Source organism: Pristiophorus japonicus, chromosome 15 (genome assembly GCF_044704955.1).
Source record: "Pristiophorus japonicus isolate sPriJap1 chromosome 15, sPriJap1.hap1, whole genome shotgun sequence".
Lineage (NCBI taxonomy): Eukaryota > Metazoa > Chordata > Chondrichthyes > Pristiophoridae > Pristiophorus > Pristiophorus japonicus.
The window spans coordinates 112,224,246-112,250,667 of NC_091991.1; the positions used below are offsets into that span (position 1 = coordinate 112,224,246).

The 26,422-nt window shown below is 46.7% G+C and overlaps 1 protein-coding gene across 1 annotated transcript in view; it reads right to left on the reverse strand.

Moving 5' to 3' along the window:
- Positions 1–6,659: 6,659 nt before the first annotated feature.
- LOC139280968 (uncharacterized protein C16orf52 homolog B) overlaps positions 6,660–26,422 on the reverse strand; it is a 141,518-nt gene continuing 121,755 nt past the window's right edge. The window contains exon 3 of the mRNA XM_070900799.1: positions 6,660–11,472. Within this exon, the coding sequence (XP_070756900.1) occupies positions 11,288–11,472 (185 nt within the window). The 3' untranslated portion in view covers positions 6,660–11,287. The remainder of the gene's footprint in view (positions 11,473–26,422) is intronic.

Genomic DNA, 26,422 nt, shown 5'->3' on the forward strand with positions numbered 1-26,422 from the left:
GAGGTGCACAGTGGAAGATGACCGTGTTTAATATGCAAATGTTATTTGAGCTTGTAATTGATTTTGCATCTCAAATTTCAAAAGATCTTTTGTGGGATTCAAAATTGTTTTAATTGAGGAATTATTAAATCCCTTGTGGGTAAACTGATTAAAAGCCAATCAACGAGAATTCCTTGAATATTGTATTGGATAGGTGAAAATTCACTTACCTTTTGAGTCAAACGAGGGTGACAAATTAACAGACAGTGAGCGTGCGTAACAATCCTCAGGTAAAGCAGCAGAGGGCGCTGCGAGCTACTCTCCAATTCGATCCACTGGAATTAGTTGGAGCTGTATTACCTTTTTAATTCATCCATACGGATGGCACTGTGTTGCCCCAGACATGTCATCAACACAAAAACACATTTGCAATGACCCCATTGTTTTGAGGAACACTGACTAATAAAAAAATTGAAACATAAAGTGCAAGTTCAACAGAATCAAAAGGAAATTTATAAAACTACAATCATGTTGTTGGGCATGTCTGTTAGACACAGAGTCAGTTATCTGAGGGGGATGTTCCTCAATTCTTGGTGGCACTTCAGCCCAACGCTCCTGCTCTTTGGCCAGCCGGTGGGGGAAATGCTCTTCTACTTTAAGACGCTCCTTAAAACCTTCCTCTTTGACCAAACTTTTTGGTCACCTGTCCTAATATCTCCTTATGTGGCTCGATGTGAAATTTTGTTTGATAATGGCTCCTGTGAAGCACCTTGGGACGGTTCGCTACATTAAAGGCACTATATAAATGAAAGCTGTTATTGATCTTCTCGCCGATCTGGCTCAGAGGGCGATTCACAGGTCCAGGTTGAGCGGGACCTGTGCGGTGGTCTCTCTGGCTGCCTGCCTCTCTCCCGTGGTCTTGTCAATGGTGCCCGGGTGGTGCTGGAGAGGGAGCATGCGATATGCTTGGGACAGGTGGGCACCGCAGGGCCCAGAGTGACTAACAGACACACGCGATAACATTGTGATTTAGTTCTATAGAGCTCTGCTGCCGATTTGCCTGTCGACATGCGTGGCCGTGTTACCGTATGGAACAGCCAGCCGTATGTAAGTGGAGGCATAAGTCAAGGCAGCAAAGCTCCAGTAATTTATTCACCAATTTGAAGACTGGGAGTGAATTACTCTCAGATCCACAATTTTATATTCATGAGTGTGTCTGCATTTTTTTGTGACTATATTTTTCCACCTCCTGAACTTTGGCCCCTTGTGCCCGTGCTCGCTGCCAGAATTCGTCACTTCAAGGACGGATTTCGCCTTACCTTCTCCGACATCGATCACTAACTGCCTATTCCAGGACTCTTTGGCCTATGTTCCCTCTCACACAAAGGCGAGTGCAACCAACCATCCATCGCTCCTGTCCTCGCCAAAGCTCCACTTGCTGTCCCTTCCCTCAGCGTTACTGCCTTCAAAGTCCAGCTCCTCCTTTACAAATCCTTCCATTTTGCCTCAGGAGCCTTCCCCAGGTCTCTCCTTAGATTCTGTATTACTGCTCATCCCCTGCCCTGCTGTCGGAGGCTGTGCTTCAATCACCGCAGCCCAGGGCAGTACCAGGGCTCACTGCCCTCAGCTCCAAGGAGAACGCCTTATAATCTAATGCGCCAGAACAATTCGAAACCTTCAAGGAAAATAGATGTCAACAGTTCAATTTGCACTTAAAATACTTGCATTCCACAAGCTCAGAGCATCCCAAAGAGCTTTACAGCCAATGAAGTCCTTTTGGAGTGTAGTCACGGTTGTAATGTGGGAGACGCAGCAGGCAATGTGTGCACAGCAAGCTCCCACAAACAGCAATGAGATAATGAACAAATTGTTTTAGTGACCCTCCCTCCAGTGCAAGCAGTTTCTTCTCATTTACTCTATCAAAACCCCTCCTACAAGATTTTCCATTAAAGTGGTTGAATTCCTCCACAAAGCCAGCTCACTCATTTTTTTTAAATTGCCAGGGCGGCGGTGGGGGTGGGGGTGGGGGTGGTGGTTAAGGGTGGGACAGGACGCCATAGCAAACATCTTGGAACATTTCTTGTTACCGGTTTTCAGCGGTGCCAGCATCACCGATGTTCTGGGGCAAGGCAGGTATTGTTTGGACTAGTGTCAGCCTGGCTCCGTCTTGCCACCAAATCAGAAGGTCGTGGATTCAAACCCCATTCCAGGAACTTGAGCACATAAGGACATAATTAGGCCATTCGACCCCTCGAGCCTGCTCCGCCATTTAATGTCATGGCTGATCTTCTACCTCAACTCCACTTTCCTGCACTATCCCCATATCCCTTAATATTCAAAAATCTATCGATCTCTGTCTTGAATATACTCAGTGACTAAGCATCCACAGCCCTCCAGGGTAAAGAATTCCAAAGATTCACCACCCTCTGAGTGAACAAGTTCCTCCTCATCTCAGTCCTAAATGGCCGACCCCTTATTCTGAGACTGTGACCCCTGGTTCTAGACTCCCCAGCCAGGGGGAAACATCCACCCTGCATCTCCCTGTCAAAATTTTGTATATTTCAATGAGATCACCTTTCTTCTCAATTCTAGAGAATATAGGCCTAGTCTACTCAATCTCTCCTCATAGGACAATCCCCCCATCCCAGGAATCAGTCTGGTGAACCTTCGTTGCACTCCCTCTGAGACAAGTATATCCTTCCTTAGGTAAGGAGACCAAAACTGTGCACAATACTCCAGGTGCGGTCTCACCAGGGCCCTATATAAATGCAGTAAGACATCTTTACTCTTATACTCAAATCCTCTTGCAATAAAGGCCAACATACCATTTGCTTTAATTGCTTGCTGTACCTGCATGTTAACTTTCAGTGAGAAGCACCCAGGTCACTCTGAATACCAACATTTCCCAATCTCTCACCGTTTAAAAAATAGTGCTTTTATATTTTTCCTTCCAAAGTGGTTAACTTCACATTTCTCCACATTATATTCCATTTGCCATGTTCTTGCCCACTCACTGAGCCTGTCCATATCCCCTTGTAGTCCCTTTGCATTCTTCTCACAACTTACATTCCCGCCTAGCTTTGTATCATCAGCAAACTTGGGATATACAGGTTGCACCTCCCTTATCCAGAACTCCCTTATCCGGAACCACCTCTCGTCCGGAACCATTCCTGGCCACCGGGTGGCGCATGCGCAGAACTCTGACATGAACAAATTGAAGTCCTTCCTCGCTGCTGACTCCCGCAATCGCTGGCCTGACCCCACGATCCACCGCGCCACCGCCCCACACACCCCCCCCCACCCCATGATCTCTCTGCCGCACTCCCAGCCCTAAGCCAGCCAGCCCCAATATCCCCTTGCTCAGTATCTGTACCATCCAATTTAATGTGACCACCCCTCGTCCGGAAAAACCCCTTACCCGGCACAGGCCAGGTCCAGAGGGTTCCGGATAAGGGAGGTTTAACCTGTATTACATTTGGTCCCCTCATCCAAATCATCGATTATGGATTATGAATAGCTGAGGCCCAAGCACCGAGCCTTGCTGCACCCCACTATAGTTACAGCCTGCCAACCCAAAAATGACCCGTTTATTCCTACTCTCTGTTTTCTGTCCCTTAACCAATCCTCAATCCATGCTAGTATATTACCCCCAATCCCATGAGCCCTAATTTTGTTTAATAACCTCTTGTGTGGCATCTTATCGAATGCCTTCTGAAAATCCAAATATACCACATCCACTGGTCCCCCCTCATCTGTTCTGCTAGTTACAGCCTCAAAAAACAGATTTGTCAAACATGATTTCCGTTTCATAAATCCGTGTTGACTCTGCATAATTCTATTATTATTTTCTGAGTGCCCTGTTACCACGTCCTTCATAATAGATTCTAGCATTTTCTCTACTACTGATGTCAGGCTAACTGGTCTGTAGTTCCCCGTTTTCTCTCTCCCTCCTTTCTCAAGTAGTGGGGTTACATTTGCTATTTTCCAATCTGCGGGAACCGTTCTAGAATCTATGGAATTTTGGAAGATGGCAACCAATGCATCCCACTATCTCTATAGCCACCTCTTTCAAAACCCAAGGATGTAGGTCTCAGGTCCAGGGGATTTATCGGCTTTCAGTCCCATTTCTACAGTACTATTTTTTTACTATAACTAATTTCTTTCAGTTCCTCATTCTCGCTAGACCCTTGGTTCTCCTATATTTCCAGGAGGTTTTTTGCGTCGTCTTCCGTGAAGACAGACACAAAGTATTTGTTTAATTTCTCTGCCATTTCCTTATTCTCCATAATCCAGGCCGACGCTCCAGTGCAGTATTGAGGGAGTGCTGCACTGGCAGGCGTCCCCAGGATGAGATGTTAAACCATGTATGCCTGTTCAGCTGGATGTTTCAGAAAAACCACGGCATTGGCCTGGAACTTGCGGTCAGCAGTGGAGTCTCTGGCCCCGAAGTCAGCATCCCACAAATATCTTCCGCCGAGAATTTCGGGTTTTCTGTCACGTCGTTGAACTCAATGGGGATTCCCAGCAAAGAGTTTCTGTGACTTCAAGTTGTCTAAGCAGCCAATCAAAATGCAGAATTCTCAGAGACAGCGAACCAGGAAGTGGGTAAGCTCCTAAAATTCGAACTGTTTAAAAATGTTCAAGTGAGCAAAACAAAGATTGGGGCTCTCACATGGGGCAAAGGCAATCCAGAAATAAAGATGAACAAGTTTCTCAAATGTTATTAAAATGGATAAATGTGACACTGCACAAAAGTAAAGTGAGTTTTTCACGGCCACAACCTTTGTTTAGCAGTCAATACACTGTTAAAACTCCAGTCACATTTAATCCCTTTGGGCCTAACTTTTAATGGGTATTTACATAAGAACATAAGAAATAGGAGCAGAAGTAGGCCATTCGGCCCCTCGAGCCTGCTCCGCCATTTAATATAATCATGGCTGATCTGATCATGGACTCGGGTCCATTTCTCTGCCCGCTCTCCATAACCCCTTATCGGTTAAGAAACTGTCTATCTCTGTCTTAAATTTATTCAATGTCCCAGCTTCCACAGCTCTCTGAGGCAGCGAATTCCACAGGTTTACAACCCTCTGAGAAGAAATTCCTCCTCATCTCAGTTTTAAATGGGCGGCCCCTTATTCTAAGATTATGCCCTCTAGTTCTAGTCTCCCCCATCAGTGGAAACATCCTCTCTGCTATTTAGCAGTGGTGTTACTGAGAAAGACCGAAGTGTGTGTCAGTTTCCCTGAATTGACAGATTACACTGATTGGTGGCTCTGTGGCGCTGTGGGGGCGGGGGGGGGGGGTGGTCAGAGCGCCGGTGTGGAGGAGTGATCAATGATAGACCACAACCTCAGGATTTCTGCATTAGGCTGCGCATGCGCTAAATCCTGAAGTTGCGGTCAGTTTCAAAGGCGAAATGAGAGCGATCGGCGTCATCAGGACCGCAAATTCCGGGCCAATATTTGATGATGAGCAGAGAGAGTTCTTTTATTGTCCTGACCAACATTCATCCCGCAACGAACACCATCAACGAAAGAGATTAACTCATCACTCACCTCTTTGCTGATTTTGCTGGGTGCAAAATGGCTGCTGTGTTTCGCCTACAGTCATTGCCCTTCAAAGTCATTCACTGCCTCAAGGGCTTTGGGAGGTGTCCGAGAGAGTCTTTCTTTCAAACTAATTCAGCATTGTGCCAGGGTTTCCAGATCAAGCCAATCAGGAAATCCATTTACACACCCGACAAAGAGCACATAATCCAGGCGGACACTCCAGTGCAGTACTGAGGGAGCGCCGCGTTGTCGGAGGGGCAGTACTGAGGGAGCGCCGCACTGTCGGAGGGGCAGTACTGAGGGAGCGCCGCACTGTCGGAGGGGCAGTACTGAGGAAGCGCCGCACTGTCGGAGGGGCAGTACTGAGGAAGCGCCGCACTGTCGGAGGGGCCGTCTTTGGGAAGAAATGTTAAACTGAAGCCCTGCCTGCTCTTTCAAGTGGATATAAAAGATCCCATGGCCACGATTTCAAGAAGAGCAGGAGAGTTCTCCCCGTGTACTGGCCAACATTTATCCCCTCACCTTGAATGTTCCCGATGTTGGGGAAATCCAGAACCAGGGGACACAGTCTAAGGATAAGGGGTAAGCCATTTAGGACCGAGATGAGGAGAAACCTCTTCACTCAAGAGAATTGTGAACCTGTGGAATTCTCTACCACAGAAAGTTGTTGAGGCCAGTTCGTTCGATATATTCCAAAGGGAGTTAGATGTGGCCCTTACGGCTAAAGGGATCAAAGGGTATGGAGAGAAAGCAGGAATGGGGTACTGAAGTTACATGATCAGCCATGATCATATTGAATGGTGGTGCAGGCTCGAAGGGCCGAATGGCCTACTCTGCACCTATTTTCTATGTTTCTAACTTAAAAAAAATGAGCTGGTCATTTATTTCATTATCTGTGGGATCTTGCTGTGTGTGAGTTCTTTCTCCAGTGGGGAGGGAAAATACCTGGGGTTCAACAGAAGACTTTTCTGGGGGTGGGAGTTGCTGAGATTTTACTCATTTCGGTTGGTGATCTCTCTGGTGCACGTTTTTAGTGAACAGAAAAATTGTATCGATTTTATTTTCCACAGCATAAAAAAACCACCAATTGCTTTAGTAGACAATCATTTTATTTTGATAAACTTGCTCAATAACAAAAATACAAGTGAAGGAAAATTATGTTCTCTTTGTACAGACGTATTAACAATGCCTCCTCTGAAATTATTGATTTTAAAAACTGCCGTAACCAATTATAAAACACATTGATAATATAACTTAGGATATTGTACAAGCTGTTTGCACATATCCCAAAAAATCCCTTATGTGACTCTATACAATAAGAAACAACTTGATCTCATTCTGGATTTGGGCTAGCCAGCAGACCACTTGCAGGCGGTCAGACTGTTGTGTTATCCTTCATTGTGGCGTGTTTCAGACAGGCTTTGACGTGGACTGGGAGCAAGGGGAGAAATGAATGTAAACAATCAGACACAAACCAGGATATAATACAACTCGATCGTTCAGTGAAACGCCAGCAAACAAAATGCCGTAATTTCAGTGTTTCCCGTCAGTCTGAACCTGGCTCCACGTCACGTTAACTTTACAAAACGATGGAACAGTTTTTTCGCCCCGTGAGCTGTCCCAGAAAACACAGCAGCTCGGAATAAAGAGAGAGACACGAGCGGACAGGATAGTGTACTGGACAGGATAGTGTGATGTACAAAGGGTTAGCGAGAGTACATGAATTTTATAAAACAAAATTTTTTATAACATATTGTTGTACTGACAATTGTATTAATAACCTTCATTTGCTCACAAAGCTCCTATTTATTAGGTCTTTTACACAGAGGGAAAATGGAGCCATTAAAGTGACAATTTAAAAATAAATGTGTGCACTTGCAATGCTCTGTGGTGCTGCTGGGTTCTGGGGCAGCGAGCAGGATACACGTGGTGCGGTGGGACTTTGAAGACCCCAACAGGAACCAATCTGAAGCCAGATAGGTGGAGCGGGACTGCTCACTCCATTGCAGTGGGTCTGGATAACTTGATTACTCAGTCCTTTGTCGATGGCTCTTTCAAAATGATTGCTCAGTTTAGGGAAGTGAAAAGGAGTGTAGCCACTCACAAAGCACCTATACAGGCTGCAGAACATAACAGGAGGAGGAGTGGGCCATTTGATCTGATCTGATCCTGGATTCAGCTCCACTTCCCCGCCCGCTCCCCATAAACCTAGTCTCTCTTATCTTTCAAACATCTGTCTATCTCCACCTTAAATATATTCAATGACCCAGCCTCCACAGCTCTCTGGGGTAGAGAATTCCACAGATTTACGACCCTCAGCGAAGAAATTCTTCCTCATTTCCATCTTAAATGGGCGACCTCTTATTCTGAAACTATACCCCCTAGTTCTAGATTCCCCCTCGAGGGGAAACATCCTCTCTGCATCTACCCTGTCAAGCCCCCTCAGAATCTTGTATGTTTCAATAAGATCACCTCTCATTCTTCTAAACTCCAATGAGTATAGACCCAATCTACTCAACCTGCACTGCTGCCACAAGGGCTTGGGGAAAAACAAAATCAGACTTGTGACCCTGTATACTGATTGACACACTTTAAAATATTTAACTATGAGTTTGATAGTCTTCCTAAAATGTTCTGCTGCTGATTTCATACTGGGTGCAGCTATGTGACACTGTCAAACTTAGAATGCAGATTTGCAATAAAGCCTTCAGATCAGATATTTGTTTACAAAATTTAATACTTGATGAGCAAAGTGCCTTCAACAATGTTGTCAAGTGATTTATTCCGAGGACTGCTTCTGTTATCGAGATATAATTTAGCACAAACTTACCAGTAAAAGTTCAGTCAAATCACAAGTGCAGAGTCCGTCTACAGACTCAAGTCCCAGTCTGAGCTGTTCCTTGGGGTATTTTATTTTATGTACTCTCATCTCCTGCGCTACTGCAATAACAGCGGGCAATCTGAACTGGCTGGAGCTAGCCTTTCCACTTTGGGAGAACAGTAAAATCAAACGGGTAAAAAGGTATAGAGAGGGAACAGAGGAAAGAGTGCACACAAGCAGGGAGGAGGGAGAGAGAGAGAGAGAGAGAGGGAGGGAGAAAGCAAAAGGAGTGAGTGAAAATGAGAAAGACATATAAATAGGTATAAGGCAGTAAGACAGAGTGGGGGAAGGAAAGATGAACACAGACAGAGACAGACAGGGGAGGAGAAAGACAGCCAAAGAAAGAAGGAAAGATTATGACTTTATTCTACCCTGTGAGCTTGTGCTAATTCAAACCGTGCATGTTGAAATATACATTGTGTTCATGAAATAATGAAAGTGTTGTGTCATGTTGGTCACAGATTATAAAATTCAGGTTAACAAACTTTTGTTCCAGCCCAATAAACATATATCGGCTCTGCCATCATTTCTCTAAAAGCATGTTTCATTATTTAGGATCATTCGCTAGGTGTTTAGTTTAGAATAAAAGGGCATATAAATTCAGGAATTCTAGATTTACTCAATTTCAAATCCAGTTGTAATTCGGATTACTTAGTGCTTTCTCACAATGCCGGTATGTGTCAGCAGATCAGTAACTCGTTTCCACCCGGCTTTCTGCACTGCAACATGTCGCTGTCACTTGCTTCTCTCCCCTTCTACTTCGCAACAGGTTCGGAGATATCGGCGGCTGCGTGAATGCTGCCCCTCTGACCTCGCACTGCAAGTGCTGCCCTCTGACCTCGCACTGCAAGTGCTGCCCTCTGACCTCGCACTGCAAGTGCTGGGGTACCAGATTGCTTTTAAATACAACCGTTTCTTCATGCATTTATTTCTCCAACATAATTTCTTCCGAAATGCGGAGCGCACACATCCCCTGGAAGCGGCTGCTTTAGCTGCCAGCAGCAATATTCCACTTCTACCCAACATCCTGCTATCTTTCAGCGAACACAGACAGCGCTGTTGAAGAGATATGCCTAGGGACAGAGCAGCCTGGGTCCAAAGGACTTATTGTGGTGGAGAAAGACACACAGTGCCACTTGCACGGTACCTGTAGCTAGCCACCATGTGAAGAGTGGATAGGAGACAGAAATAGCCCAGGCAGCAGTGCCGGACCTGCGATCACTGGGTCTCGATGCAGAGCAAGCTTCCTAGCGAAGGGGCGGAGTGTTCATTATACACAACTCGGCCAAGCTTTACTGCTCACAGACTAGGCCAGACCACAAGTGTCCGCAAACACATTGTGAGTGGAACTTCAGCATTCCCTCCACAGCTGGTCACACACGTTTCTCCGCCGGTTCTGGTCAATCGGAGAGTTCAATCCCACAGCAGAGGTGGAACTCAGCAAATGCCCAACAATTCCACACCGCCCCCCCAAAGCATCAACACGACACCAGTCTAAAATTGAAGCTCAGTTTAATGCCTCTATCCTGACGTGTGGAAACGGACTGGTTGCCCGATCAGAGATAGCGCTGTCTTTAAAAGTTACACAACCTGACTGCCCAGGACAAGTACACACAGGAAGGTGACTGGAGCTGCCGACTAGGTCACAGTGCCACACAGGTACACGAACAACAGGTGAAGTTCCGTTAGTATAAATGAGAGGACAACTCTGGCCTCCCACAGCCAGCACATTAGCCAAGATATTGCAAAAAAAAGTCAAGTTGAAGCGGCGGAGTGATTAAAAGGATATGTCACAATCTCATTTTCTCCTCATATACAAATAATTTAATAGAGATAACTTTTGTTTTTAGTTCAGCTTAGTCAACTTAAAAAAAGAATTGCACCCAGTAAGGTTTCAACATGTAGTAAATATTGTGTGAAAATGTGAAGTTGCTACAGAACCAAAAAAAGCACAAAGAATGAGGTAACTGAGGACTTTCCACCGTACTGACCTCAAAGTGACAGCGACTCGAATTGACTTTGACCGTCACATGATAGTGTTTTCCAGTAAAGCAACTGTAACTCTCCAGGGTTGCATATACATTATACTGCATCAGCCAAAAGAAATAGAAAGGGGAGTTTCTTCTAAATATTACTTAATAAAAAAAAATAATATATTTGGCTTTAATATCCAGCAGGAATAAATTTCCATATTTGCTTTATACAGAATAGAAAGCAACTTTTGATCTATAGGCTTCATAACGTGACCCTGGTCAGCCTGGCACTCTACTGGGCTACAAGCCCTGGATCAAATCCATTTTGGTATCACTTTAGTTTAAGTAGTGTAATGCTCTCGCCCCCCCACACACCCCCCACCCCACCCTCCTCCATTTTGGAACAGTTCACCACTTTTGAGATGCTGTAGCATACTATTCTCACCAGGGAGGCCAGCCCCGCCTGGATCTGCCTGCTTACCTCCAGCGCAGCACCGAGTCTCTAGCTAAAGAGTGAGAGAGAGAGAGAGAGAGAGAGAGCGCTTGGATTCCAATGCCTGTTGCCAATATGAAACAGTGATAGGTATAGTGTTAATGGGGGGGGGTGGGGGAAGGAGGCTTCTCGACACCTCTCCAGACGAGCAGTCTCCTCAGGTTGTTCCTTCACCAGAACAGCCCCATCCTCATCCACAAAAAGCAGCAGTTTGTTCACAAAGTTCCGAGTCTGCATAGGGTGAGGGGTTTGGTGGAGGAAAACGCTTTGTCTCCAAAGTGCATAGTGATAACTAACTATCCTCGTTCACGTGAGTTGCCCGAGCAGTCCCCAGCTGCAGAATGCAACTCCGCTTTGATAGTCAGGTTTTCTCGTGTGCTGAAAAACCGGGCAGGTTTCTTCCCTTGCTTCCTCAACCAGGCAGGCAGACCTTTCCTGCGAACAGCAGTCCCACAATTGTGAAGAAGATGGACAAGACAAACAGGACATACGATGACCCGACCTGGGTGTTGTTGGGTAACTTGTACGGCTGCCCTCCAACTTCATTGATGTAAAATCCAATCGGAAATATCAGGGCTGCCATGCAAAACAAGATCACTACCGAGAGAGAGAGAGAGAGAGAATATACATTAGTCATACATCGAAACAACACACCAACATTCCTATCTCATGCTTCAGTTTTATTTGTCCGTAACTTCAGTGTGAAATAATTGTTCAAAGATGTTTCTTGACAAAAAAAAAGTGTCAAGGAACTGGGTTATAACACAAGCATGTACATGGAGCAATGTGATCAGGGGAATGTGTGTGTGCACCACACGGATATGGCTCATCTGAACACTTCTTGAACCCAAACTACTTTCCACAAAACTCTGCTGTAAATACCCACATTTAATTGTGTGCAAAAGAACCTGTTAAACAAATCCCGATCAGCTTATCATACTCAATGCTGCTGTTTCGCAAATTGATTTGATTGGGTGTGTGAGCGTGCAAAATGAAGTCACACCACAGGTTAACTGTCTGCAAAAGTTCCCCGAGGCTGGTCTGTACAACATGGTTAGAAATGAAGCCAACAAGATCTGAATGGAAAATATGTCCTCCCCTTTATAATTAAGTTTGATTCATGAAGAAAGGAGATTTGTACAGGCATGACATTTTACTCTGACAAATCAACGCGGTAAATCGAACTGGCCTTTTCTGCTGTCAAGGCAACCAGCCTTGCAGTTATTTGTCTGAATGATCCTGTATTAGAGCCCACCAGAGGCTGTGGATTCAGCTCAACCCAATTCAACTGATGCACTAGGCATTTGAAGTCAGCTCTGATTATGTGTTTAAAGGCTGCAGACAGAACACACATGCCATACAGATGTTGCTATGTTTATATGAGCCTCTTGCGCTAAAATGCATTTAATCCAATATTAAAATTGGGGAACTGAATCCAAACTCACTACCAATGCTGCTGCTGCTCCAGTTATTATAGAAACCTCTTGGCTTGCACTACGGCTGGCATCTGAGCCAGCCTGATCCTCTAAGACAGCTGCGTACATGCCACAGACGACAGAAAGGCTTCATTGGCCTGTGCAGGCTCAGCAGCAGGGCCCCCTGACTAAAGCCTGCCTCGCAGCTGTTTAGGCCGCTGGCACTGGTATCAAAGGCATGGGACAGGAGCACCTCGCTCACAGGTACACGGCACGGGCACACACCACGGGTACACGGTACGGTTACACAGCATGGGTACATCCCACAGGTACACGTACACAGCATTAATACACACCACGGGTACACGGTACGGTTACACAGCATGGGCACACCCCACAGGTACACGTACACAGCATTAATACACACTACGGGTACACGGCACGGGTATACCCCACAGGTACACGTACACATCATAAGTGAACACCACAGGTACACTCCACATGTACACAGCATGGGTACACCCCACAGGTACACATACACAGCATACGTACACCCCACGGGTATACGGCACGGGTGCACGGCACGGGCACACCCCACGGGTAAACGCCACAGGTACACATTCACAGCACAACTACACACCATGGGTGGACACCAAAGGTACACAGGACACCACAGGTACACTCCACAGATACAATCCACAGGTACGCATCACAGGTACATGCTCCACAGGTACACCCCACAAGTACAACCCACAGGTACACCTCGCAGGTACACTCCTGCCTTGCCACCAACTCTACAGCCGTTGTTAGCAGCAACGTCAACACTGCCCTACAAACACTGCGCATTCTTTGATCCTGCCTTCAGTATTTTCCAGGAAGTTTGCTGGCTTTACTGTGACATGACACTGAACCAACTTACAGTTCTGGTACTGCAAATAGGGGCATTTAAGAATTCACAAACTTGGGGAGAACACACTTTTATTAAGTGGGCAATAACCATGGCAATTCAATTTCTTTCAAAGTGAGCAATTTATGGTGTTATATATGTCAGCACATGACTGTGCTGATCATTAAAACAAAATCTGAATGCTGAAAATCTGTGAAAGCCCAGGCGATTCCCGAAGTACACATCAAACCAGTCAGGGCCCCAAAGGAATAAAAGACAAAGCAACATTGCGGGTGAACAGAGTCTCTCCACGAACATCAGCAACCTGCCTTTTCTCCTTCAGATGCCGATCCACTGGATGCTCTGCACCTGCTTAAACCCCGTCATATCTCCAACATTTCCCAGTCCTGACCTGAAATGTTAACTCTCGTTTCTCTCTTCACAGACGCTGCCTGTTTCCAGCATTTTCTGCTCGAGATGTCTGCGCTCCTCTTATTCTGCCCTCATGAGCATCCCTGATTATAATCACTCAACCCTCGGTGGCTGCGCCTTCAGTTGCCTGGGCCACAAGCTCTGGAACTACCTCCCTAAAGGCCCCGATTTTCCACAATCACGATTTCTGGCACCCACGTGCGATAATGTACGTCCCGCCCCCTTAGGTGGATTTGCAGATTGAAAATACAGCTTCAAACAAAAGATGGCTGCAAGGGAAGGGGACAGAGAAGTCAAAAGGGGCGGAGAAGGAGAAGAGGAAGCTGTAAGGGCCGAGAGAGTTCTAGCAGAAGAAATTGAGCCCTTGGTATACATAACTGAAAGGAGATGGGATGGGCCAAAAGAAACTTGAACCCTCTGTACTCACAAAAGTTTGGGACCAAGTTGCAGTAGAGTCCATTGCATTGTCCATTACCCCGAGAAGCGGGGCACAGCTCAAAAAGAAGTGGCAGGACCTCGGACAAGCAGTGACTGTAAGTAGTATTATTTAAATTTATATTTATACACTGCAATAACATTTGTAAATGTGACTAATGTGTGTGTGTGTTTGTGCGTGTGCAGAAGGACCCTCTCTTTAAAAAGTTCAGTTTTCATCTTTGCAGAAGATGGTGTCACAGATCAACCGAGAAAGGCCAAAAACTGGAGGAGGTCCGGTAAGTAGGCTGCAACTAACAGCCATGGATCAGAGAATCGTTGATATGATTAAATCTCACAGGAGAAGATCAATCACCAACATGGACACTGGGCCCAGGTTACCAAGCGAGGGTAAGCGCTGCAAATTGCAGAGTCTGGGGTGTCTAAATGTTAAGTACTGCATGTGCTGGCTACGCTTCCCCTTCCTCCCCTGCCGCTAACCAAGCATCTGCTCTGTTATGTTTTGCAGATGTTGCACATCAGGAAGAGACAGAAGATGCACCTGAAGTCGAAGAGCAGCATGATCAGGAAGCCGTCAGTCCAGATATTCTACATCAGGAGAATGAAGGGCAGCAGGAAGACCCCGATACTGAGATGGTTACACTGGGATTGGAGCTGGTAAACCCCTCAAGGATTCCAAGCCCTTTCCTGTGCGATTCAACCGACGCGACATTTCATGGTGTACTGTTTGAAGCTGCGGGTCCCAATGCGTCGCAGCAAGCCATACCTGGGAGACGGCAGAGGAGGGTGGGAAGGAGAGTTGAACCTGAAATAGAGGATGCAGGGAACATAGGACATCTCGTGGGGATGAGTGGGGAGAGCATCCAGCCAACGAGATCGCTCCTGGAAACCTTGGGTGGGGTGAGGGTAGAATTAGCAGGACTGGCACTTGAAGTAGTAACACTGGATGGAGGAATGGGTGGGGTGAGGGTAGAATTAGCAGGACTGGCACTTGAAGTAGTAGCACTGGATGGAGGAATGGGAGAGGTGAGGGGAGAAATTGCAGGACTGTCATTAGAGGTAGCAACACTGTCGGGACAGATGAGGGAGGGGATGTCAGCAATAAGGGGGCACACCCAGGTTGCCACTAACATTCTAACCCCTAGACCAAAGTCAGGGGTTGATCCACAGGCTGAAGAAGAGTCCGAAGAGGAACCTGGGCCTTCCACAATGACGGCTGCTAGCCTGTCGCAACCCACCAACAACAAACGCGCCGTCGGAAAGAAAACAGAAAAAACCTTGGGTTCGGGGGGGGGCGAGGAAGCAGAAGTCTGCAACAACGGGCACAGAGAGGGGTAGAGGCAACAACAGGGGCAGGAGTGGCACCTAGCGCGAAGGGGGAGGAGAGATGGCTTGTTTGTGTGTTTCTTCATTGAAAAGTTTGATACAAAATGTATTAAAGTTATTAAAGTTAAAAGTTAAGTTAAGAACTGTTTTGTACAAATGTTTAATAAACATATTTATTTTTTACATTTAACCAGGATCCTGTACATTATTTTTTGAATCCAGCACTAGAAAATCTTTCTAGATGATGTCACGGATTCGACAGGTCAAATGGCCTCCTTCTGTCTTGTAAAAAAACTGGGTAAAGTTCAGGAAACTATTTCATTAACTTGATCAGCTTGAGTCATCTTTACAAAACAATTTTTTAGGTATAAAAAAGGTAATTAAGAAGCAATGTAGTCTTAGGGAGAGAAATAAGAACAAAAGGGAACAAATATCGTTCACATTTAAACTCTTTGTTTTGTGCAATATGTTTTTAAAAACCTAGAATTAACATTTTGTTCAGAGCCAAATTTGCAGCATAAAACCGCACACACACTTAGCAATAATCACGCTCCTTTCCAATGCTGACCTGATGCCCATTCTGTGATTGTGTGCTGGAGATGAAAGGGAAGCATTAATGTTGCGCCTTCATATAAAAACTTTAATAAAGGCATTAAAATATATAAAAGTTAATCTAAAATCTGTTATTTTTTAAAACGACATATAATAAAGTTAAGTTTAAATGAAACAGGGGCAGGTTTTATAGGCTCTGATCTGCTCTGCCCCTTTGGGGTAAAGTTGAAAATTGCCCCCATCAGCCTTGTTTGTAAAATCAAGCTCTGCCTTCCAGATCATCATCATAGGCAGTCCCTCGAAACGAGGATGACCTGCTTCCACACCAAAAAAGGATGAGTTCACAGGTGTTTCAATGAATGACCCAATATTCCAGATCCCGAGCTACATCCCGAGGGGTGGAAGATGCCTTTGTGTTGATTTTTTTAACTTGTGGTGGCTGATTGACAGAGCTAGGTCTTGGTCCAGTAGCAGTAGCAGTTCCTTCCAGAATTGAAGTGTTCATTAGATGACTCTGTAAACAAGCTTCCTCCCTAATTTATATGCAAATTGCCTCTTACTGCAATAAATCATCACGGTTTATGTCCCATTGGAGGACAGAGTAAATTTGGAATTGGATTGACGAGTTTTCATTAAAGATCAAATGAGATTTGCTTGAAGCATTTTGATAGGGCAGCACGGAGCCGCACAATCAGGAATATTTCTGTTCAGGGCAACAGAAAAACCTTCTACGTCAATGAAGTCAGCAAATTAGAGCCCATCTGAAAAGTTTAAGTAATGCATTTTTGAGCAAGGCTGCTTTAAATTCTTCTGTGGCAATGGAAAAGGCTCTTCTGCAAATTTATTTTTCAATGTGCCTAGAGTTTGTTGTTCAGTCTAGCGTGGGGGACCTTGAGCCCAGGATTGTAGCGGGCCTTGTGTGTGGAGGACCTAGGGTCCGGGATCGCAGCAGGCCGGGTGTGTGGGATCGCAGTGGGCCAGCGCCGATTTCCTTAACTTAAGGTAGGCTTTTTTATAACGGGGTCTAAGATTTTGCTGTTTTGAAAAAAATCGTTGCTGGAGAAACTGGTATAAATGGCCAGAAACGGCACGGAATCCCTTTTCAACACAGACCAGTGGCAAAATATCTGGCGCTGACAGTCGGTACCCGCGCCATAACTTTGGCGAAAATTTCAACTGACCGAGTACGCCAAAGAAATGGCGCCCAATGATGGCGAAAATTGTCCCCTAAACCTTCCTGCCTCTCTACCTCTATTCTCCTTTAAGATGCTCCTTAAAACCTACCTCTTTGACCAAGCTTTAGGTCATCTGCTGTGATTTCTTCTGCAGCGAGGAAGATTGAGAAGAGGGTTGGCGCGATGACACAGCCCTGTTTGACCCCGGTCCGGACGTGGATTGGGTCTGTGGTGGATCCATTGGTCAGGATCACGGCCTGCATGTCGTCGTGGATCAGGCGGAGGATGGCGACAAACCTTTGGGGGCAGCCGAAATGGAGGAGACGCTCAATAGTCCCTCGTGTTAACAGTGTCAAAGGCCTTTGTGAGGTCAAAGAAGGCCAGGTACAAGAGTTGTTGCTGTTCCCTGCATTTTTCTTGCAATCGCTCCACCTCACACTCAACAAGCTCCCCGCCGGAGTGGAACTAAACTACAGAACCAGTGGGAACCTGTTCAACCTTCGCCGTCTCCAGGCCAGATCCAAGACCGTCCCAATCTCGGTCGTTGAACTGCAGTACGCGGACGACGCTTGTGTCTGCGCACATTCAGAGACTGAACTCCAAGTCAAAGTCAACATCTTCACTGAGGTGTACGAAAGCACGGGCCTTACACTAACCATCCGTAAGACAAAGGTCCTCCACCAACCTGACCCCGCCACACAGCAGTGCCCAGTCATCAAGATCCACGGCATGACCCTGGACAACGTGGACCACTTTCCATACCTTGGGAGCCTGCTATCAGCAAGGGCAGACATCGACAACGAGGTTCAACACCGCCTCCAGTGCGCCAGCGCAGCCTTCGGCCGCCTGAGGAAAAAAGTGTTCCAAGATCAGACCCACAAATCTGGCACCAAGCTCATGGTCTATAGGGCTGTAGTGATACTCGCTCTCCTGTATGGCTCAGAGACATAGGCCATGTACAGTAGACACCTCAAATCGCTGGAGAAATACCACCAACGATGTCTCCGCAACATCCTGCAAATCCCGTGAGGACGGACGCACCGATGTTAGCGTCCCCAGCATTGAAGCACTGACCACACTCGACCAGCTCCGTTGGGCAGGCCACATTGTTTGCATGCCTGACACAAGACTCCCAAAGCAAGCGCTCTACTCGGAACTCCTACACGGCAAGCGAACCCCAGGTGGGCAGAGAAAACGTTTCAAAGACATCCTCAAAGCCTCCTTGATAAAATGCAACAACCCACTGACACCTGGGAGTCCCTGGCCAAAGACTGCCCTAAGTGGCGGAAGTGCATCCGGGAGGGCGCTGAGCACCTCGAGTCTTGACGCCGAGAGCATGCAGAAAACAAGCGCAGGCAGCGGAAGGAGCATGCGGCAAACCAGACTCCCCACCCCCCCTTTCCCTCAACCACTGTCTGTCCCACCTGTGACAGAGACTGTAATTCTCGTATTGAACTGTTCAGTCACCTGAGAACTCACTTTGAGAGTGGAAGCAAGTCTTCCTCGATTCTGAGGGACTGCCTATGATTAATTTCTTCTTATGTGGTTCGATGTCAAATTTACTTGTTTTGTCTTAAAATCCTCCTATGAAGCGGCTTGGGACGTTTTACTACGTTAAAGGTGCTATATAAATAAAAGTTGTTGTTGTTTTATTTTGGATTTCCAGTATTTTACTTTAGCATAATGACAGCATGTGTTCTTGCCCCTGGCGCTGTATCTGCTTAGTCCTGTACCGATTCTCCCCCACTGAGGATAGTGCAGGCAACGCACCTTCATCTAGATCCACAAAGTCTGAGTTGGATCCAGGGACCACAATGGTAACCATAACGAGGGCAGGGCTGAGAGGGCCCATCATTACTAAACCTAGTAGAAGCCACATAAATTATTTGGGGATTTTACAACAACAACAACAACAAAAAACCTCAAATACATCTAAAGCATTACAGTCAATCATTGATATCCACTTCTGATGCATAAGCCTTCAAAACCCACCCAGCAATCTGCGCTTCAGTCTCGCGTTCACTGTGAAGGGTTCCAGCAGCAGTGGGGGTAAGGTGGAGACTGGGGCAGGCGGCAGCCTGCAAGTGGGAGGTGCGGGACCAGCTGGCAGACTGGATGTGGGGGGGTTACGGACGGTGCGGAGTGGGACAGAGTGCCGAGGTTACGAAACAACAACGTTTAATCACCTGTCCCAACATCTCCCCATGTGGCTCGGTGTCAAATTCTTGATTGGGAACGCTCCTGTGTAGTGCCTTGGGACGTTTTACTACGTTAAAGGTGCTATATAAATGCAAGTTGTTGTTCAGCCTGAGTGGGCAGCCTGTAGCCAAACAAGATGCCTTCAGTTTCATTTATAATTTCAGTGCATCTTGGCAGGGCTTGATGTCAGACAGGAGTCGGACAGTACAGCAAGAGCTGGGGAGCTAACGATGCCGGCAGAGTTGGTGGGGGGGGTGGGTCATCAATGTCGCGTGGATGGAGAAATACCACCAACGATGTCTCCACAAGATTCTGAAAAATCCCCTGAGAGGACAGACATGCCAATGTTAGCATCCTCGATCAGGCCAACATCCCCGGCATCGAAGCACTGACCACACTCGACCAGCTCCATTGGGCGGGCCACATTGTTCACATGCCTGACACAAAACTCCCAAAGCAAGCGCTCGACTCGGAACTCCTACATGGCAAGCGAGCCCCAGGTGGGCAGAGGAAATGTTTCTAAGACACCCTCAAAGCCTCCCTGATAAAATGCAACATCCCCACCGACACTTGGGAGTCCTTGGCCGAAGACCGCCCGAGGTGGAGGAAGTGCATCCGGGAGGGCGCTGAGCACCTCGAGTCTCGTCGCCGAGAGCATGCAGAAAACAAGTGCAGGCAGCGGAAGGAGTGTTCGACAAACCAGTCCCACCCACCCTTTCCTTCAACCAATGTTTGTTCCACCTGTGACAGAGACTGTAATTCCCGTATTGGACTGTTCAGTCACCTGAGAACTCACTTTTAGAATGGAAGCAAGTCTTCCTCGATTTCAAGGGACTACCTATGATGATGATGATGGATGCCATCACTGAAAGGCATCATAAAGGGAGGGTTATGGGAAGCGGGCGCGGAAGTGGAGTCGAGGCCAGGATCGGATCAGGCATGATCGTATTCAATGAGGGACAGGCTCGAGGGGCCAGATGGCCGACTCCTGCTCCTATTGCTTATGTTTATAAAAACATAGAAAATAGGTGCAGGAGTAGGCCATTCGGCCTTTCGAGCCTGCACCATCATTCAATAAGATCATGGCTGATCATTCCCTCAGTACCCCTTTCCTGCTTTCTCTCCATACCCCTTGATCCCTTTAGCCGTAAGGGCCATATCTAACTCCCTCTTGAATATATCCAATGAACTGGCATCAACAACTCTCTGCGGTAAGGAATTCCACAGGTTAACAACTTTCTTGAGTAAAGAAGTTTCTCCTCATCTCAGTCCTAAATGGCCTACCCCTTATCCGAAGACTGTGTCCCCTGGTTCTGGACTTCCCCAACATCGGGAACATTCTACTCGCATCTAACCTGTCCAGTCCCGTCAGAATCTTATATGTTTCTATGAGATCCCCTCTCATCCTTCTAAACTCCAATGTATAAAGGCCCAGTTGATCCAGTCTCTCCTCATATGTCAGTCCTGCCATCCCGGGAATCAGTCTGGTGAACCTTCGCTGCACTCCCTCAATAGCAAGTGCGTCCTTCCTCAGATTAGGAGACCAAAACTGAACACAATATTCCAGGTGAGGCCTCACCAAGGCCCTGTACAACTGCAGTAAGACTTCCCTGCTCCTATACTCAAATCCCCTAGCTATGAAGGCCAATATACCATTTGCCTTCTTCACCGCCTGCTGTATCTGTATGCTAACTTTCAATGACTGATGAACCATGACACCCAGGTCTCTCCCTCTTAACTAAACCCTTTGTCCACCTCTGCTGAATTCTAAATTTCTCCCAGTCCTCAGGTTTGCTGCTTTTTCTGGCCAATTTATATGCCTCTTCCTTGGATTTAACACTATCCTTAATTTCCCTTGTTAGCCACGGTTGAGCTACCTTCCCCGTTTTATTTTTACTCCAGACAGGGATGTACAATTACTGAAGTTCATCAACGTGATCGTTAAATGCTTGCCATTGCCTATTCACCGTCAACCCTTTAAGTATCATTTGCCGGTCTATTCTAGCCAATTCATGCCTCAAACCATCGAAGTTACCTTTCCTTAAGTTTCTGAATTAACTGTGTCACTCTCCATCTTAATAAAGAATTCGACCATGTTATGGTCACTCTTCCTCAAGGGGCCTCTACAACAAGATTGCTAATTAGTCCCTTCTCATTACACATCACCCAGTCTAGGATGGCCAGCCCTCTAGTTGGTTCCTCGACATATTGGTCTCGAAAACCATCCCTAATACACTCCAGGAAATCCTCCTCCACCGCATTGCTACCAGTTTGGTTAACCCAATTAATATGTAGATTAAAGTCACCCATGATAACTGCTGTACCTTTATTGCATGCATCCCTAATTTCTTGTTTGATGCTGTCCCCAACCTTACTACTACTGCTTGTTGGTCTGTACACAACTCCCACTAGCGTTTTCTGCCCCTTGGTATTCGTAGCTTCACCCATACCGATTCCACATCATCCAAGCTAATGTCCTTTCTTACTATTGCATTAATTTCCTCTTTAACCAGCAATGCCACCCCGCCTCCTTTTCCTTTCTGTCTATCCTTCCTAAATGTTGAATACCCCTGGATGTTGAGTACCCAGCCTTGGTCACCCTGGAGCCATGTCTCCGTGATGCTAATTACATCATACCCGTTAACTGCTATCTGCGCAATTAATTCGTCCACCTTATTCCGAATACTCCTCGCATTGAGGCACAGAGCCTTCAAGCTTGTCTTTCCAACACACTTTGCCCTTTTAGAATTTTGGTGTAATGTGGCCCTTTTTGCTTTAGGTTTCTCTGCCCTCCACTTTTACTTTTCTTCTTTTTATCTTTTGCTTCTGCCCCCATTCTACTTCCCTCTGTCTCCCTGCATAGGTTCCCATCCCCCTGCCATATTAATTTAACTCCTCCCCAACAGCACTAGCAACACTTCCCCTAGGACATTGGTTCCGGTCCTGCCCAGGTGCAGACCGTCCGGTTTCCTATGATGAATAGGAGGGTGCCCAGGATCTGAAAAAGTCTCTGGATAACATTTGAAATTGATCAAGGACACTGCCGGGAATGGGGGCAGCAATCTTCTTGTAGGCCTGGACATTCTGTGGTAAGATAGCAAAACAATATTTCTGTCTAGACTAACTGACACTTCCCATGTCTCAGCCGACTATAATGTGGCTTCCAGTGCACTTGGAGCTGGCCCACAAAACCTGCTCAAACGCTCGAGTATTGCATCTCAGGCAAGGTAGGTCTTGCGATCGTGGCATAAAGCTCCTTTTCATCTCCCATGGCTACCAGCCAAACCCCTTATGCCACATCACCTGTTCCCTTGCAGAACTTGAATTCCGACTGCAAATGCTCGAATGCCAAAATAAATTGCACCGCCAAAAAAAATGATAGTTTCAATGACTGACTTGCCGGCAAGACTGGATATTTCCCTGCACAAAGGAGAAGTGCTACATCAAGGTAACAGAACCATTACAAGTGTTGCTAGCCCTCCCGAAGCACCTTAACTGACAGACACCCCCCCCCCCTCCACCCTCCGCAGAGATGCTCTGTGAGCCCCATCATAAGATAGCAAGGTCAGCATGGCATGTCCCCACTCCCCAAAGCTAACATTAGATCTGCCACACACCCACCCTGTGCCCCGCGTTCTGGAATAGTGGTCCAGGTATCCCATACTATCTTATCCTGTACTTTCCCTCAGTGTATATGTTGTAGTAAGCAGTACCTGTATCAGTAGTGTATTCCAGACATGTAACTGTTCTCGCCCTCTTTATTACCTACACTTACGCGATCCCTTGTATTTTACAGAGAAGATCAATTCACAAATAAAAAGTGGTCTATGATTTTGTTTCTCCGGCAACTAAAAGATGGCAATGGATTTTATTTCTGGTGCAAAATATGTTTGAATCTGGGCCACATTGGCTGAATTCAAGGGTAAGGGGTATTAGAGGGAAGATCTCAGATAAGAACTCAGGAAATGAAGGGAATTATTAAAATGAAAAGCAGGAACCAAGAGAAGCAAACTGCATTTTCAATCACATTCATATGAAGCACAGGCTTTAGCTAACAAGTTGGACGAGACTGACTGCTTACACAAGGAATATTAGGGCACCACTTACTGGTTAAGAACAGGTTCTTCGTCCTTTCATGAAGATACATTTAGTGGGATTATTACCAATCCCCAAATAATGACTAATGGACTGGGCAGTCTGTGGAGGAAGATACATGATGAGAACATAAGGAGCAGGAGTAGCCACTTGGCCCCTCGAGCCTGCTCCGCCGTTCAATAAGATCATGGCTGATCTGATCCTAGCCTCAGCTCCACTTCCTATTCCGCTCCCCATAACCCTTGACTCCTTTATCATTCAAAAATCTGTTTATCTCCCTTTAAACATATTCAGTGACCCAGCCTCCATCAGTCTCTGGGGCAGAGAATTCCAAAGATTCACGACCCTCAGAGAGAAGAAATTCCTTCTCATTTCCATTTTAAATGGGCGACCCCTTATTCTGAAACTATGCCCCCTGGTTCTAGATTCCCCCACGAGGGGCGCTAGGAAGAAGATTCCCACTGTGTAGATAAAGCAGTAGGAACAAGCATCGAGTTAAAAGCAGGGGGAAACCCCAGTAAATGTGGTGCCAGCTTTTAAAGAAAGGCAAGCCGTCCCCAGGACTTGTAGGCTGGGACAGCTCGACTTCAGTAATTGCAAACATACCAGAGCATTTCTCAGGATCGACTGCTGAACAATATCCAGTTTTCGGAATACCAATGGCAGCTCATGCCTCTGAAATCTGCTGAACTTGAAGATATGACCAGAATCCGATACATCTCTTGCCTGCTATTTTGCATTTTTCTCCCCCCCGCCCCCCCACCCCATTTTACTGGTTGACAGAACCACACAACAGTTTACTGGCCAAGAGGTTAATATTGCAACTAAAACAAACGCTCTACTCGGAGTTCCGACACGGCAAGCGAGCTCCAGGTGGGCAGAGGAAACGCTTCAAGATCATCAAAGCCTCCTCGAAAAAATGTAACATCCCCATCGACACCTGGGAATCCCAGGCCCAGGACCACCCAAAGTGGAGGAAAACACCTCGAGTCTCGTCGCCAAGAGTCGACAGCGGAAGGAGCGTGCGGCAACTGAGGCACCTCACCCACCCGTTCCTTCAACCACTGTCTGCCCCACCTGTGACAGAGACTGTAGGTCCCGCATTGAACTCTTCAGTCACCTGAGAATTCATATTTAGTGTGGAAGCAAGTCATCCTCTACTCTGAGGGATTGCCTATGATGGGTGCAATTAACTCCCAGGTCCCTGCTGCTCAGTGCATCTCTCTCACTACAACCTCCCACCCTGCTCAATGTATCTCTCTCAATTACCCCTCCCCCACGCATCTCTCTCACTATCCCCCCCCCCTCACCAGTGCATCTCTCTCACTATCCCCCCCCCCCACCCAGTGCATCTCTCTCACTAACCCCCCCCCCCAGTGCATCTCTCTCACTATCTCCGCCCCCCACAGTGCACAGTGCATCTCTCTCACTAACCCCCCCCAGTGCATCTCTCTCACTACACCCTCCCACCCCTCACAGCGCGATTACTGGACTTCTAAAGAGCATTTCATAAGCTTCGTCACAAGGGACCGAGAGTAAAAAGGCCCACGGAATTAGGAGAGATTATAGTTAAGCCAACAGAAAACTGGCATCAGTGTTGGAAACAGAAGGCAATTATAACTGCACATTATTCAAGTCGGAGAAGGCTCCAAGAGACTCGACCTTGGATGTAGAATTTTCATTTACCGACCTAACTGAATAAATGATCATTTACAGTGAAAGAGTAGCTAATAAAAGCAAAATAATGCACAACAGGAGGTTGACCAAGAAATTGAGAATGATTTTGAGCTGCAGCAATGGCTGGAGTAGATTAACGAGAACCAGCCTGCGATGGGCTGCATTTATCTGAGCAATGTTAAGGCCATTTTACCCGCAGCTAAAACATTGCTCTGATCTTGTGAATAATGACCTCTTGCTCCCACTGTTGTACACTGCCGGGACCAGCCCCTGTAACGCTGTTGGACCCTAAGTGGAGGCTCAGGCACTCAATAACATGCGAATGCAGGGGGATCAGTACCTGCTTTGCGCAACAGGCAGGATTAACTCGCTCTGCAGACCCATATGGCAAAATTCATGCAATATAGAAGCGTCTTTAAATGATCTCACCGAAGAGCACAGCTGCTCTCCCCCCGCCACACCCCATGCACGATTCCTCACCCTGCAGGATCACCTTCCGCACAGTAGTTTGAACACAAGAACATAAGAAATAGGAGCAGGAGTAGACTATTTGGCCCCTCAAGCTTGCTCATCCATTCAATAAGATCATGGCTGATCTGATCCTGGCCTCAACTCCACTTCCCTGCCCGCTCCCCATAACCCATGACTCCCTTATTGTTCAAAAATCTGTCTCTGTCTGCCTTGAACATATTCAATGACCCAGCCGCCATAGCTCTCTGGGGTAGAGAATTCTAAAGATTCATGACCCTCAGTGAAGAAATTCCTCCTCGTCTCCATTTTAAATGGGCGACCCCTTATTCTGGAACTATGCCCCCTAGTTCTAGATTCCCCCACGAGGAGAAACATCAGCCTTCACACCTCGCTGCCATACCTCCGGTGAAACGTTGAAATAACCAAAAGCCGCACAGTAGCACTGCGCTTAAAGGTTACCAGCCGGTACCGGAGGGAGCAAGGTCAAAGCGAGAAGCCGCCAGACCGAGAAAGGCAGCGCAAAGGACGGACGTTGACCTTCTTTGCTGCCTCTGGTTGCCTGGCAATAATAACGGGGAGGCAGACCGGACGAAATAAGCAGCCCCGGCTGTGGATGCTGCACCTGCAGGGGAAGGCTATAGACATGAGGAGGTTACTTGAAATAGATGGTTTGGGATGGTATCTGGAGTGGGTTTTTAAAATCTGTTTTGAGACGGTGATTCCCCAGGTGAACAGTATGTTATAGAGGCAGTCTTGCCATCTCTTTTAAAAATGAAGTTACGAAGAATCCTTGAACACCCGCTTTGACTTTGTTTTAAAATGTAGCAGTGAATCATGGTGACATGATTAGGAGCACTGGCTTGGGGGATTTATCACTTCGGATA